The sequence below is a fragment of the Balaenoptera musculus genome, chromosome 7, assembly GCF_009873245.2.
Source record: "Balaenoptera musculus isolate JJ_BM4_2016_0621 chromosome 7, mBalMus1.pri.v3, whole genome shotgun sequence".
In the NCBI taxonomy this organism is placed as follows: domain Eukaryota; kingdom Metazoa; phylum Chordata; class Mammalia; order Artiodactyla; family Balaenopteridae; genus Balaenoptera; species Balaenoptera musculus.
Window position 1 is genome coordinate 36,725,401 of NC_045791.1, and position 13,854 is coordinate 36,739,254.

The window sequence follows — 13,854 nt, forward strand, 5'->3', positions numbered from 1 at the left end:
CAGGGAAGAGGAAAGCAGTGTGAAGAAGTATTAAGAGGAAAAAGGATGGAGAGTGATCATAGTGATAGTGGAGATAAAGAGTATTAGTAGAGGAAAGAGTAGTAGGGGCCTTGGGCAAGCCCCTCTCTCAACTTTCAGGAATTTGGCTTTAAATGGAAACCTCTGTTCTTTACGAACAAATACAAATTGACCTGTAGGTTTGAGACCTTTCTGTGTCTGACATTCACTGTAAGCAGGTACCTTGTACTCAGCAGAGCACAATGTAAGATTCCTACACACACACTCTAGCTGATTGGTTTTTGATCCTAAATCAGTTTCCACTACAGCACTGTGGGCTAATAAATCTGTGGGAGGAAGAGATCCTCAGCAAGACATTGCAGCCACAAAACCCAAAAACTAAAACAAAAACAAAAAACTGAGTTTAATTTTAAAAGTCTGGTTTGTCCTTGAGTGAACTGGTTGTTCTGCTTTGTTTCTTTCTTTGAAATATGGAGGCCACAGAAACTGTCTACAAAATAAGAAGTCTCCATTTCCTATCTTACTCATTAAAAAAGTAAACTGCTTTCCACGACTCACTCTTGACTACATGTTGACCCTGCTCCCCTGCCCAGACATAAGTAAACAAGCAAACACTACCTGCTGAAAATACAGGAACAATAGGCAAAACTTCAAAGTCCTTGCTTTTGCAAGCCTGATATCTATTAGCAGTCAAAAAACCATTCTAGGTCATAATTCCTGACAAGATTTACTTTGGGAGTGAAACAGACACTTTAAGCAGACAGGATGTCAAAGGACACTCAAACCTTTCGATCCCAACCCTTGATCACTGACATTGTTTATACCAGTTGTGCCTCTTCCCAATTAAATGGGACACTTCGTTGCTTTTTTAAAAATTTTAGTCCATCTTATATCTGCTATTGTGAAACCTTTAATTGCTATAGCATAGTAGAGGATTCTTTATATTCTTGAAAATATTTAGGATCCTACCCCAGGTGTAAAAATAAACTGCTCAAAACCTCTTGTCAAGTTTAAGCTTGAAGCTATTGTTTCCTTTGGGTTATTTTCACATTCACGGTTTTCCAGGCTCTTCTTTCCAGATTCCCTTCAATTTCTGAGCCCAAAGACCATCTGTAGCTCCCTCCTGCCCAACTTTCCCAGTTTCCCAGTTTTAACACACATCTCCTGTATTCAGGACCTCGGCTAACTCCTCTGAACCTTTTTGCCCGGCCTGGGGCTGGTAAACCAGGCCGGGTTTCTCTTTTAATACCGCCCTTTAGCTAGAAACGTAATATGGCAAAGACAATGCATGTCTTGTTTTAGTAACAATGGTTTACCCCGGGGAGAATTAGCGTCACTATGTACTTTAGGACCTACTTTTCTTCGTTTTTTTTTATCAGCATCCTGACGCCGTTTTGCTGACGTTGGTCAGGGGAAAGATGCCCTCCCTGAAGGCTGGACAAGCCGTCTCTTCCTTTCATTAGCGGTGTAACCCTGTGTTCCCACCGGAGCCCTGCACGGAAGTGTAATCTTCCCGCGGGGGCATCCCGTCGTCTCGCCTGGCTCAGAGAGCTGAGCCTAAATGAAATATAAAATATTAACTGTAAAGGAAAACAAAGGATGCTGCCTCCAGGACGGCTCCTGTGCTGCGGCTTGGCCATGTCTCACTCGTCCCTGGGCCTCTCTGTCTCGCTCCCACCCTCGTCCCTGCGTAGGATCCACGAGTTGAATCGCAGCTCTCCAAAGCGAAATCCACCCCGGACCGGTAACCCGAGTCCTCACCGTCGCCCGTTCCCTTCTGCCGGGAGCGCAGAATGACCACCAGGAGGCCAGGAACAAAACACTTAAATGTTGCATTTATTAAGGAAATGTTAAATAAGGGGGGGAAAAAAAGCCAAAACGGTGTCACGAATGTCAAGAGCACTTTTGTGGCGTAAACCGTGCGGTCACGAGCTCTGAGTTCTATTCTGAGTCTTTGTCCCGGGGCCAGCTGGAGGGCCAGCCCCTCCCCCCGCCCCCCAAAGACCCAGTTGGAAATGCATGAAAAGAAACAACTCACCCCATTCACATTCACAGGCTCCCCCTCCCCCCACCCCTTCTCCCAACACAAAACTCTAACCCCCAGGCAGGCAAACAGGCCACTAGAGCGGAAAAAGACTTATCAAATATTTGTATTCAAGCAAACAAACACAAAATCCCTTAAAACGGCACGTTACAATCAATCATAGGTATTTACCGCCCCTCCTGCCAGGGCTGGGAGGAGCGGGAGGGAATGGGCGCGAAGCCGGACACGGATTTGTGTGTCCCCGTTAGTTCGGTTAAGTGGAGTATACGCGGGTCACTTTTCCGGTCACCAGGCAAGCGGTGCCGTTCGTCTCTCCCTGCCCGCCCTCTCCACCTGCCCCCAGAGCTTGGCCCACCTGCGGGTGGAAAGGGGCCTTGGACCGGCCGGTGTCCCCGCATCCCGCGCCAGCGGCAGCTTCCAAAGTTCTGCGCCCCAATCGCCTTCTTCTTGCCACTTGCTGCTGGAGTCCAGAGTCAGGGCTCTCTTCTCCTATAGCCAGGCCTGGGGACTTTCAGAGAGCCAGCGAGCAACGGGTCGCTTCATCCCGAAAGGCATAAGTCGAGAGAAATAATTGACTCCGACAGGTTTGCTTCGCCCAGTCTCGGATGGTGAGGGGGCGCGGCCCGGCTGGTGAAGTGGGGAGGCGTGGGGCGGCTGCCGCGGGGGCCGGGGGCCGGTCAGTAGGGCCCCACGACCACCGCCTCCACCTCCTTAGACGGTCTCCGGTCCTTCACTAGGAAGTTGATCATGCCCTCGGACTTGATGAGGAGGTTGCAGCCAAGGAAGAAGATACCGAAGACCACGGTGAGCGAGAGCACACACATGACGGCGATCTGCACCACGCGCATGATATACAGGCTACGCTCGTCCGGGCCGCCCTCCGCGAAGCCGTCGTCGGTCACCACGGATGCCTGGGTGCAGCAGCGCACGGCGCGCTCCAGCGCCTCACTGCTGTTGGCTAGGAACAGGCCGGCCACATCGGTCTGGTTGCCCAGCGCCGGATTCATCGCGGGAGCGGGCGGGCACCTCGGGAGGCGCGGGTCCGAGGGGTGGGAAGGCGGTGGCGCGGGAGAAACAGGTGAGCTGAGCGCTCACTTGCAGACTTGAGCGCGCGGGGACAGCTCGCTCTCTCCTTTCCAAAGTCGCCGGGGCCCTGGGAGTTTCCCCGGAGCCTTTCCGACGAGCGCCGCAACCTGGGCTGGTCTGCGCCGTCTGCTCCTGCCCGGGCGGCGCTCGTTCCCGGCGCTTGCTCGACTGGGGGCTGTTGGAACTTGGCGGGGCTGGGCCAGCGGGGCCGTGGGAGGTGCGGACGGCGGCGGTAGGGCGGCTACTCTGAGCGAACAGCGGCCCCTTCCGGCCGTGCCGCAGCTCTGCGCCCGCCGCCGTTGGGCGGTGTGGGAAGCAAAGGGGCGAACCTCTTCCTGCTTTTCTTGCTTCGCCTATTTTCCAGCTCCAAAGGCTAGGCAGAGGTCACTGTACATTTCTGGGCTTGATGGATGATTGAAGCGTTTCGGGTGGGGGAAGGGTTGCGACCAGCTGAAAGTTTCCTAAGAACTGGGTCACACCAGCTCTGCGTGTCCTTTGCCTCCCGCCCCTCTCACCTCCAGGAGGTGGAAAGTGGCGATGAATCGCAGGTGCCAGATGGTGCTGGCGAATGCATGGACCCGCCGCCTGTGCCTGACTTTGTCTTGCATGCGACGTATGTCTAGTGGTGTAGGGGTGTATTTTTACAAAAGCAATGATTTTAGGAAGAAAGAAAGAAAAGCTGGGACGGAAGGAAGGAGAGAAAGAAAGGAAGAAAAGGAGGGAGAGAGGAAGCGATTGGAAGACAGAGTAAGGCAGGCTTTATAGTGACTTTTGAGGCAAAGGAAAGGGGATTAGGAGAAGGAGGGGTTCTTCCGTGGCCTTTGTGTGGAGGTGGTCGCCAGGAACAGGGTCACCTCTCTGGTGAGGGAGGGGAAGGTGGACAGAATGGATATCCTTGTAATCTCAATTGCAAATGAGCTTTTGGATGTGCTTCCAATGTTTTTCTCTGTTGGCAGTAAATCAGTTGTTTAAGGGAATTGCTCATCAACATCCATCACCTAGAACACTAGCCAGCTGCTGGAAGCCCTCCCCATTTTCCGTAAGCTGATATATTTCACCTTAGTCATTTTAAACAAAGCTACATATGTTGTAGGGGCCTGATTGAGACTTCAGTCCGTTATGATTCTGCTTCTGGTTTCAGTGAAATGTTACGAACCTGTCAGATTGTTTCTTGAGCTCTAGAAGAATACTTCAGGTTTTTGTTTTATTTTTTTAAATCTTTTCTACTTTTTTAATTTTCTTCCCCCTCTCTTCTTTTTCATCTCTCCCTTCCTTCCTTTTTTCTTTCAACTGTGACAGCTGGAAACCAGTAACTTGAAGCCCAGTCCAAATTTCTGATAGACTATATTTACTAAATTTCTACTAAAACAAAGTAGCTGTCTTGCCATTTTCAACTCTATTCTCAATTCCATTATATTTTCTTGTTAAACCCTCTGATTTTTGTCTCCCCAAACATTATTTACTCCATGTTCAAAGGTTTCCTTAAATGTTTTCATAGTACTTCGTGACCACAATAAAACAGTGAACTGTATTTTACTGAGGAGTTTTCAACTTTTGGATGTTGATTGTATATCAGCCTCAATAAGTTTAGACCCTTCCAAATAGCTGTTTTTGTTTTGAAGGGATGTTTAATAGCTGAAGACCCAGGCTTCTGGGCCTCATCCTCAATTCACCTGATTTATTGCTCTACTTTCCCGTGGTTATAATTGCCTTGAAGAATGCTTCCACTCCCAACAATTTCTTCTTTGGACAAATTTATTATTTATTGATTGGAAAAAAAACATTTATATCTCACTATACAGACTATCTTAGTTTAATATGGGTGATACTTAACAGTAAAACATAATGCATATGTGAAAAAAATTATAGGAGATTTTAAGATAATATAAAGCAATACTACCATGAATGGTAGAGGCAAGTAGTAGAAATTTAGAAAAACAAAAGGTGGAGAATAGAGGTCCACTTCCAGGGATATTAACTTGCACAGGATTGTATGTTCAGTAGAAGTTGGGTGCAGATGATTAGAGACAATAGCCCTCTCTTTATGTGACAAAAACAAAGAGAATTATAGTACATTTGTAAGGTCCGGTTACAAAAAGTTCCTAAAAGTGTTAATTGAATCATTTCAGCATTTGAGTATATTTATTGATATTAACAGTATTACTGTTTTAGTCAGAAGTCATTGTTAAAAGGATCAAATTTTGGAGTCCAGTAGAGGTTTTATATCTTTAAACCTCTGGATTTGAGGGGTATGTTCTTAAAAGAAATAACGTAACACTCAGACTTCATTTTGTTTCAGCTTTACTCCCAGCAGCCTCAGAGCTGTGGGTAAGATAGCGCTCTTCCCATCAGCTAGTTCAGATCTCTCTTTTGTTTTCTTTACGCCTCCCGCCACCCCCCCCACCCCACCCCCACTCCCACCAACCTGATTTTGTTGGATAAGATTGCTTGGAGCATTTAGATGGAAATTAACTATAAACCTAGTAGTACAAAACTTACATTTATCACTCACTTATTACTGGATTTAAGGGGATACGGGTGGCTAGAGCTTTTCTACAGAAATTGTTTATCTTCCTCTTGTATTTGGAAAATTTTTCTCTCAGCTTTACTCCAGTTATTCACCTATTTCCTAGAAAAATCTTAGAGATGTGGAAAAGAAATGTTGATATAGAAAAACTTAATTTCTAGAAAAACAGATGGTGATGTGAAATGAGGTAATGTATTGCTAACTCACTTAAAATAAAAGGATTTTGATACATACAATGACTCACTGTTATATTTATTTAACTAATAACCTCTCCTACTTTATTGGAAAGAATGTTTGATTGCAAAAAAGTAAATACAGTACTCAGCATTTCACAATATACATGTTACACAAGGAAGGAAACATTTGTCTATTCTTTCCCAAAAATATATCTATGACATAATAAATTCTATAAAGATACTCCAGGCTGTTATTGATGGGCATCTGTGATCAGTAGACATTGGATCTATAGTTTGAATAGTCTTGCTATAGGACCAGAAACTTTCAATATCAAAGGTCTTTTCCTTGATTCTCTCTCTGTGTATATCATGAAAATAGTAAGTAGACATTTTTAAAAAGAGAATATCAGATATTTAAAGGATCTTTATAACTTTGAAGCAAACTTTTTAAAAGATAAATTACGCTATATTACACAAGATAAGCAGAAGTAAGAGTAAACACTCATATTCATTCATAAAGGCAGACTCAGCACCTGGAACACAAGAAGAAAGCCAGAAATAAGCCAAATAGGTCATCGAACCACCAAAATAGATATCATGAAAGCCAAGTACCTAAGCTTGTATATTTTTCTCCTGAGGTTGATCCCTCAAATTCCCTCAAATCTATGCATTTTTACTTCTCACACAGTTTTAACTCTCTCTTTTATCTCTTTTTCTTGATGACAGGACATCAGTATCAACATGTGGGTTGGAGAGGAGAAAACAGCCAGAGGTAGGTGCTTTTACAGCCACAAGGAATAACAGCAACAACCAGAAGGAAAAACATTAAACAACATATACAAATTTTCTAAGAGTGTACAGTATTGGTTTGGGGACATTAAATATAGAGACAGACATTCTTAGATGGTTAGGAGTCTAGCAAAATGTGTAAAGACATGGACTTTGAATCCTGCTGTCTTCACTTACTAGCTGTGTGATCTTGGAAAAGTTCCTTTACTTCTTTGTACCTCATTTACTTATCTGTGAAATGGGGTTGATATTTCACAGGAGGTTGAAAGGATTGATCTAATCTATGGAAATATCTGAGAATAGTTATTAAAAAAAATAGTTATCAAACAAAATAGTTACCAAATAAAAATATATTGCAATAGCTCCCGAGGAGACATCAATTGTATAGTTCTTTTAAAAAAGGCTGAATTTTGTTCAATATATTCTTTTTAAGAAGGCTGGAAAGTGAGTGATACATTTTAGAAATATTGCCATATGAAGTGATTGACCTTGTTAATGAAAAAAATTGCAAGGATGTGGAGAAATTAAAACCCTTGTGAGTTGCTGGTGGGAATGTGAAATGGTGCAGCCTCTGTGGAAAATAGTATGGCGGTTCCTCAAAAAATTAAACATAGGGCTTCCCTGATGGCGCAGTGGTTGAGAATCTGCCTGCCAATGCAGGGGACACGGGTTCGAGCCCTGGTCTGGGAAGATCCCACATGCCACGGAGCAACTAGGCCCGTGAGCCACAATTACTGAGCCTGCGCGTCTGGAGCCTGTGCGTCTGGAGCCTGTGCTCCGCAATAAGAGAGGCCGCGATAGTGAGAGGCCCGCGCACCGCGATGAAGAGTGGGCCCTGCTTGCCACAACTAGAGAATGCCCTCGCACAGAAACGAAGACCCAACTCAGCCATAAATAAATAAATAAATAAATAAAATTTAAAAAAAAAAAAAAAAAAATTAAACATAGAATTTCCATATGATCCAGCCATTTGACTTTAGGTATATTCCCCCCAAAATTGAAAGCAAGGGCTTGAACAGGTATTTGTACACCAATGTTCATAGCAACATCATTCACAGTAGCCAAAAGGTGGAAACAATTCAGATGTCCATCAGTGGATGAAAGGATAAACGATATGGCGGTATATACATACAGTGGACTATTATGCAGCCTTAAAAAGCAATACAGTTCTGATACATGCTGTAACATGGATAAATCTTGAAGGCATTGCGCTAAGTGAAATAAGCCAGACACAAAAGGACAAATATTGTATGATTCCATTTATATTAGGATAGTCAAATTCATAGAGACAGAAAGTAGAATACTGGTTACCAGAGGCTAGGGAGAGGAGGTAATGGGGAGTTATTGTTTAACTGAAATGTATAAAGTTTCAGTTGGGGAAGGTGAAAAAGTTCTGTAGATAAATGATGGTGATGCTTGCACAACAGTGTGAATATACTTAATGGCACTGAATTGTACACTTGAAAATTGTTAAAATGGTAAATTTTATGTTATGCATAACACAATAAAAATTCTAAATATTTTAATTAGATCTAACATAAATACTATATAAATTTCTGCAATTCAGGGAAGTTAGAAAATAACCCCCAGAAGTCATTATTCTTCTCCCCATAGCTCAAAGCCCTTAGAAATTTAGAGTATTTTCCTCCTGTCTTTTGCTATGGTTATTTTAACTTAGTCTTGACCATGCAGTAAATACAGTTTATACATTACTTTTTCCCCTTAACCCTATATTTTCCCATAGCATTAAAAAATTATTATACGCACATTTTTAATGAGTGTATAGCACTTCATTATTGAACATACCATTGTTTATAAACCATTACTTTGTAGCAGGGCAGTTATGTTCCTCTCACATATTGTTATTGAATCAATTACACACAGAGAAGTTCTTGCTCATTAATGTTTCTATATTTAGATTACATTGATAGGATAAATTTGCACAATTGAAATTTTTGGTGAAAACAATATTTTTTTTAAAAAAACAGCACACAGCCAAATCGTTTGTAAAAACGGTATTACCAATCTTCACTCTCATTTGAAAAGCATACAAATACACATTTTATCACGCCCTCTAGGTATTCTCAACTTCAGCTACTTTTAGAAACACCTAAAGTACTTAAAAAATTTTTGATATCCAAATCAAACCCACAAGGATTAAATCAGAATTTCTGAGGATAGGACCCGTGTCTGTATTTCTTAAAATTTCCCAGGTGATTCAATAGACCAGCTATAGCTGAAAACCACTGTTCAGAGCAGTGTTTTCAAATTTCCCCTATCTTAAGCTCACCTAGATTGGGCCGGGAAATGACTGATTCCCAGGTCCTACTGCAACCCAGTTGAATTAGAATTTCCCTAACTTGATTTCTGGGTCCATCCACTGGGATTCTGCTTTGGTGGGCCTGAGATGGGCCCCATAAATTTGAATTCTTAGCAAGTACCGTTCGGAAATGCTGTTCTTGAACACCAAGTATGATTTTAAAAATTATCATTGCATGCTTGATAGGGAAAAAACCAGTACCTTGTTTGAAGTTGTGTATTATCAATTATAGTGGACTATGTTTCTACATATGTATTATAAAGCTGTATGTCCTACTTGGTAATCTTTTTATTCAGGTTCAGGTCCTTTGTCTATTTCTCATTTGACATTTTATTGTTCATATTGATTTATTGATTTATAATAAGTCTTTATCAAATATATTAACCTTAAGTATGGCGTATTTATAAATATTTTTCCAGTTCATTTGCCTTTTAAGTTGGACTATATCCTTTTTGGGTACATGGAATTTTCTTACGTATGTAAATACTTCAACATTTTCATCTGTGATTTCTTTCGTTGCTTTTTTTTTTTTTTTTTAAAGGGGAAAGCACATATTTATTACATCAGAGAAAGTTCTTTCACATAAGACCCATCCTGGGGACACAGGTTCAGGCAAGTCTCTACCACAGCTGCTTTTGGCAGGTGACTCACTGGGGACATACACTTTGACCTGGCTCAGCTTTAATGATCTTGCAGAATGCTCCCGTAATATCTGCCAAGGCATCAAACTAGGATGTGAAAATGTTGCAAATTCATGTATGGGTTTTTCATCTTATGAACAATCTAGCATTGCTATCATAAAATTAATAGTTTCCCTAATAAAACACAATATCTGCATTTTATATCCAACATCAGCTCCTTCATAGCCAGCATTTTGAGTTTGCTTCCTTACTAGGTGCCAGGTACAGGAAAGCCATTCTGAATCTCAGATTATATAGGTTATCCACAGCCATCCACCAGAAGACATTTAGAAATAACCCACCCTAGGAGACCTTTCACATCCACCTTGTAAATTGTTTGGCTGATCTTGGAAAAGAATGGTGAGCAGTGGATGGTGTAGGCAGATGGTCCATTCACACCGGCAAACAGATCTATGGTCTCATTCTCCTGGTCAGCCATAAAACTTTAGCACAGAGATGAAAATAAAATGAAATAAAATGAATCCCTATGATGTACAAAGTTTAGCCAGCCCTAGTAATACATAAAGCCCACCTCAACTAAGTGAAATAAGCCAGTCACAGAAAGACAAATACTGTATGATTCCATTTATATGGGGTATCTAAAATAGTAAAACTCATAGAAGCAGAGAAAACAATAGTGGTTGCCAGCCGCTGGGGGTGGGGAAAATGGGGAGTTATTCAATGAGTAGGAAGTTTCAGTTATGCCAAATGAGTAAGTTCTAGATATCTACTGTACAACATAGTGCCTATAGTCAGCAATATGGTAATGTGCACTTCAAAATTCATTAAGAGCAGAGACTCACATTGTGTTCTCACCACAAAACAAACAAATAAAACCCAAAAAAACAAAACTAAGGGATACAAGGGAACTCTGAGAGGTGTTAGATATGTCTGTCACCTAATTGTGGCAATGGTGGTATGGGTGTTGCATATGTCCAAACTCATCAAATTGTACACATCAAATATATGCAATTCTTTGTATATAAGTTATACCACAATAAACCTGTTTTTTAAAAAAGAATTAATTAGTTGTCTAAGAGATAGAAAGAAGAGTGTCTCCCAGAATTCACTGAAGAAAGAAAAACAGGCTGAAGCATTTTGCAGAGATAGGTCCCTAACCCCATGCAGAAAAATTATCTGGTGAATTGTTACCATCAGCAAAGCTAGTGTGTGCTATGTATTTGGGAAGTTATGGATGGAGGGGGGAATTTTTTTATTGCTTCTAAACTTAGAAAATTTACCCTCATCCAGAATTTATTATTTATGTATTATTCTTTTATTTTTAAAACATTTTTTGTATTTACATTGCTTTATATTTAACATAATGATCTATCTGGGAGGCATTTTGGTATAAGTTTGCTCCCACCCTAAAGGGACCATAATAGGTAAATAATAACACTGACAAAATGTTAAAGTTTAGAACTTAAGGGATTTCAGGTATCAGTTTCTTTATAATAGAAAATATGCAAACTCATTTTTTTTAATATCTTTATTGGAGTATAATTGCTTTACAATGGTGTGTTAGTTTCTGTTGTACAACAAAGTGAATCAGCTATAAGTATACATATATCCCCATATCTCCTCCCTCTTGCGTCTCCCTCCCACCCTCCCTAGCCCACCCCTCTAGGTTGTCACAAAGCATCGAGCTGATCTCCCTGTGCTAATGAAAACTCATTTTTAATGAAAATTTTAAACTTTAAGCTTCTAAAGTATAGAGACTATATCTGCTTAATTTATCTTTTGATTTTTGCATCTACTTTGTTCGGAGGAAATACAGCCAGCAAGTGAAGGAAACAGTAACAGTTAAACCAAGTGTCTTTCCCTTCCTCTCGTATTTAAATACACGCCCTGGATCTCTGACCTGAGGCCATCTGGTGACAGTAAACTTCTTTCTGTGGAAGGAGAGTGAACACTGTCCTTGTGTTACACAGGTGACCTCTTTGAGTCAGAGCGTTCTTTCAGTGCATGGGCACATGGAGTAATATGGTGAGTAGCGGCCACAATGTTCTCATCTGTTAATACCTTTTTACTGCTGTTGAGTTAAAGGGCCAAGAAAAGCATGCAATAACTCACCCCCAAGCTTGATTAAAAAACCCTGACCACTGAACGTGCTGAGAAGTTCTCAGAATGATACATCGTAGGCCTAAGGTATCCTATTTTTAGATGTGCAGCATAGACAACTTTGGTCTCCATGGAATTTTTTCATTATTTCATTCTGATTTTCTGTCCACTTTTTAAAGTCTGCATGATTTAGACTTTAAAGTGAAAAAGCTACTGAGCTGCTTAAAGCCTTTAGTGCCGCTGGTGCATCCCTTCCCACATTAGAGAAACAGGACCTGTACCAGCCTCCAAATGGGGAGAAGCAGGTGGCTGCAAAGAGGCATGAAAAATGTAATTTCTCCAATTTCTAAGCTTCAGCTCAATCTGAGGCAGGATTATATCTTTCATTTCCATAGGACAAGTGTGTACTGTTTTCCTTGACTATATAAAAATATGAAGGAGAAATCAGACTGGAAGTAAAGGATGAAAACAAAATCTTTCCCATAGCATGTTGAATTTAGACTTATATATTTGAACTTATAAGGATTTATGTCTTCTGCAAATTTGTACACACAATGGAAGGAAACAATGCAAGTCACTTATTTTCAAATAACAAGTGGTGTTGTTTCTGTTATTCAAACACTGATAATAGTGGTAACAGTAGCCCAACATTTACTATATTCACATCTGTCACTTACCAATATCACTGCTCAATTTCCTTACCTGTCAACCATTTCTCTTTCCCCTCCCAAGACTTTTATGACAAGTAATTAGTGTATTTACTTGGGAAATAGTTATGGACTATTTTTTTTAACATCTTTATTGGAGTATAATTGCTTTACAATGGTGTGTTAGTTTCTGCTTTATAACAAAGTGAATCAGCTATACATATACACATATCCCCATATCTCCTCCCTCTTGCATCTCCCTCCCACCCTCCTTATCCCACCCCTCTAGGTGGTCACAAAGCACTGAGCTGATCTCCCTGTGCTATGTGGCTGCTTCCCACTAGCTATCTATTTTACATTTGGTAGTGTATGTATGTCCATGCCACTCTCTTACTTCGTCCCAGCTTACCCTTCCCCCTCCCCGTGTCCTGAAGTCCATTCTCTACATCTGTGTCTTCGTCTTTACTCCTGTCCTGCCCCCAGGTTCTTCATAACCATTTTTTTTTTAGATTCCATATATATGTGTTAGCATATGGTATTTGTTTTTCTCTTTCTGACTTACTTCACTCTGTATGACAGACTCTAGGTCCATCCACCTCACTACAAATAACTCAATTTCGTTTCTTTTCATGGCTGAGTAATATTCCATTGTATATATGTGCCACATCTTCTTTATCCATTCATCAGACTACTTAGGGTTATATAGCTGCTAGGGACTGAATGTGTCCCCCCAAAATCCATATGTTGAAATCCATATGTTGAAAACCATCATATGATGGTATTAGGAGGTGGGGCCTTTAGGAGATGACTAGGTTATGAGGGGTCCACCCTTATGAATGAGATTAGTGCCCTTATAAAAAAGACCCCAGAGGACTCCCTTGCCCTTTCCACCATGTGAGGTTATATGGAGAGTACAGCCATCTCTGAACCAGGGAGAGGGCCCTCGTCAGACACTGAACCTGTCAGCAACTTGATCTTGGACTTCCCAGCCTCCAGAATCATAAGAAATACATGTTTGCAGTTTAAGTCACCCAGTCTATGGTATTTTTGTTATAGCATCCTGAAAGGACAAAGACAAGAACTAAGAGATGCAGCCTCTGCCCTCCACTAATTGGGAAGGCAGGCCAACAGAGAGACCAATATTGTAGACTTTGGTTCTGTGGGAGATATATGAAGAGCACCTAATCCAGACTGGGGCATTGGGAAAGTGGTAGTGAGCTGAGCCTTGAAGGATGAGTAGAAGAGGGGTTAGCCGGGTGAAGTATGCTGAATACACCAAGGTTTGAGAGAAGGTGTATTTTACTGTTTTGTATCTTCAAGTAATTCTGTATTTTTGGAGTACTGACCACTGCAAGATGGAGAATGATTAAAGAGTTCAGAGAGGCCAGACTGTGGAGGGCTTTTATGTTATCTTATGGAATTTGGATTTCCACCCGAAAACCATGGGGGTACACTGAAGGGTTTTTAGCAGCAGACAGAAAAAGTCATATTTGCAGTTTAGAAAGA

The 13,854-nt window shown here is 41.4% G+C and overlaps 1 protein-coding gene across 1 annotated transcript; it reads right to left on the reverse strand.

The window, feature by feature from the left end:
• Positions 1-1,834: 1,834 nt before the first annotated feature.
• Positions 1,835-3,291, reverse strand: RPRM (reprimo, TP53 dependent G2 arrest mediator homolog). Its single transcript, XM_036858597.1, has one exon. It carries the CDS (start codon positions 3,067-3,069, stop codon positions 2,740-2,742), a length of 330 nt encoding a protein of 109 aa, XP_036714492.1. The 5' UTR covers positions 3,070-3,291; the 3' UTR covers positions 1,835-2,739.
• Positions 3,292-13,854: the final 10,563 nt, after the last annotated feature.

Excerpts from the sequence above, each read along its gene's own strand:
- RPRM (XM_036858597.1), bottom strand. The coding sequence starts at position 3,069 with ATGAATCCGGCGCTGGGCAACCAGACCGATGTGGCCGGCCTGTTCCTA.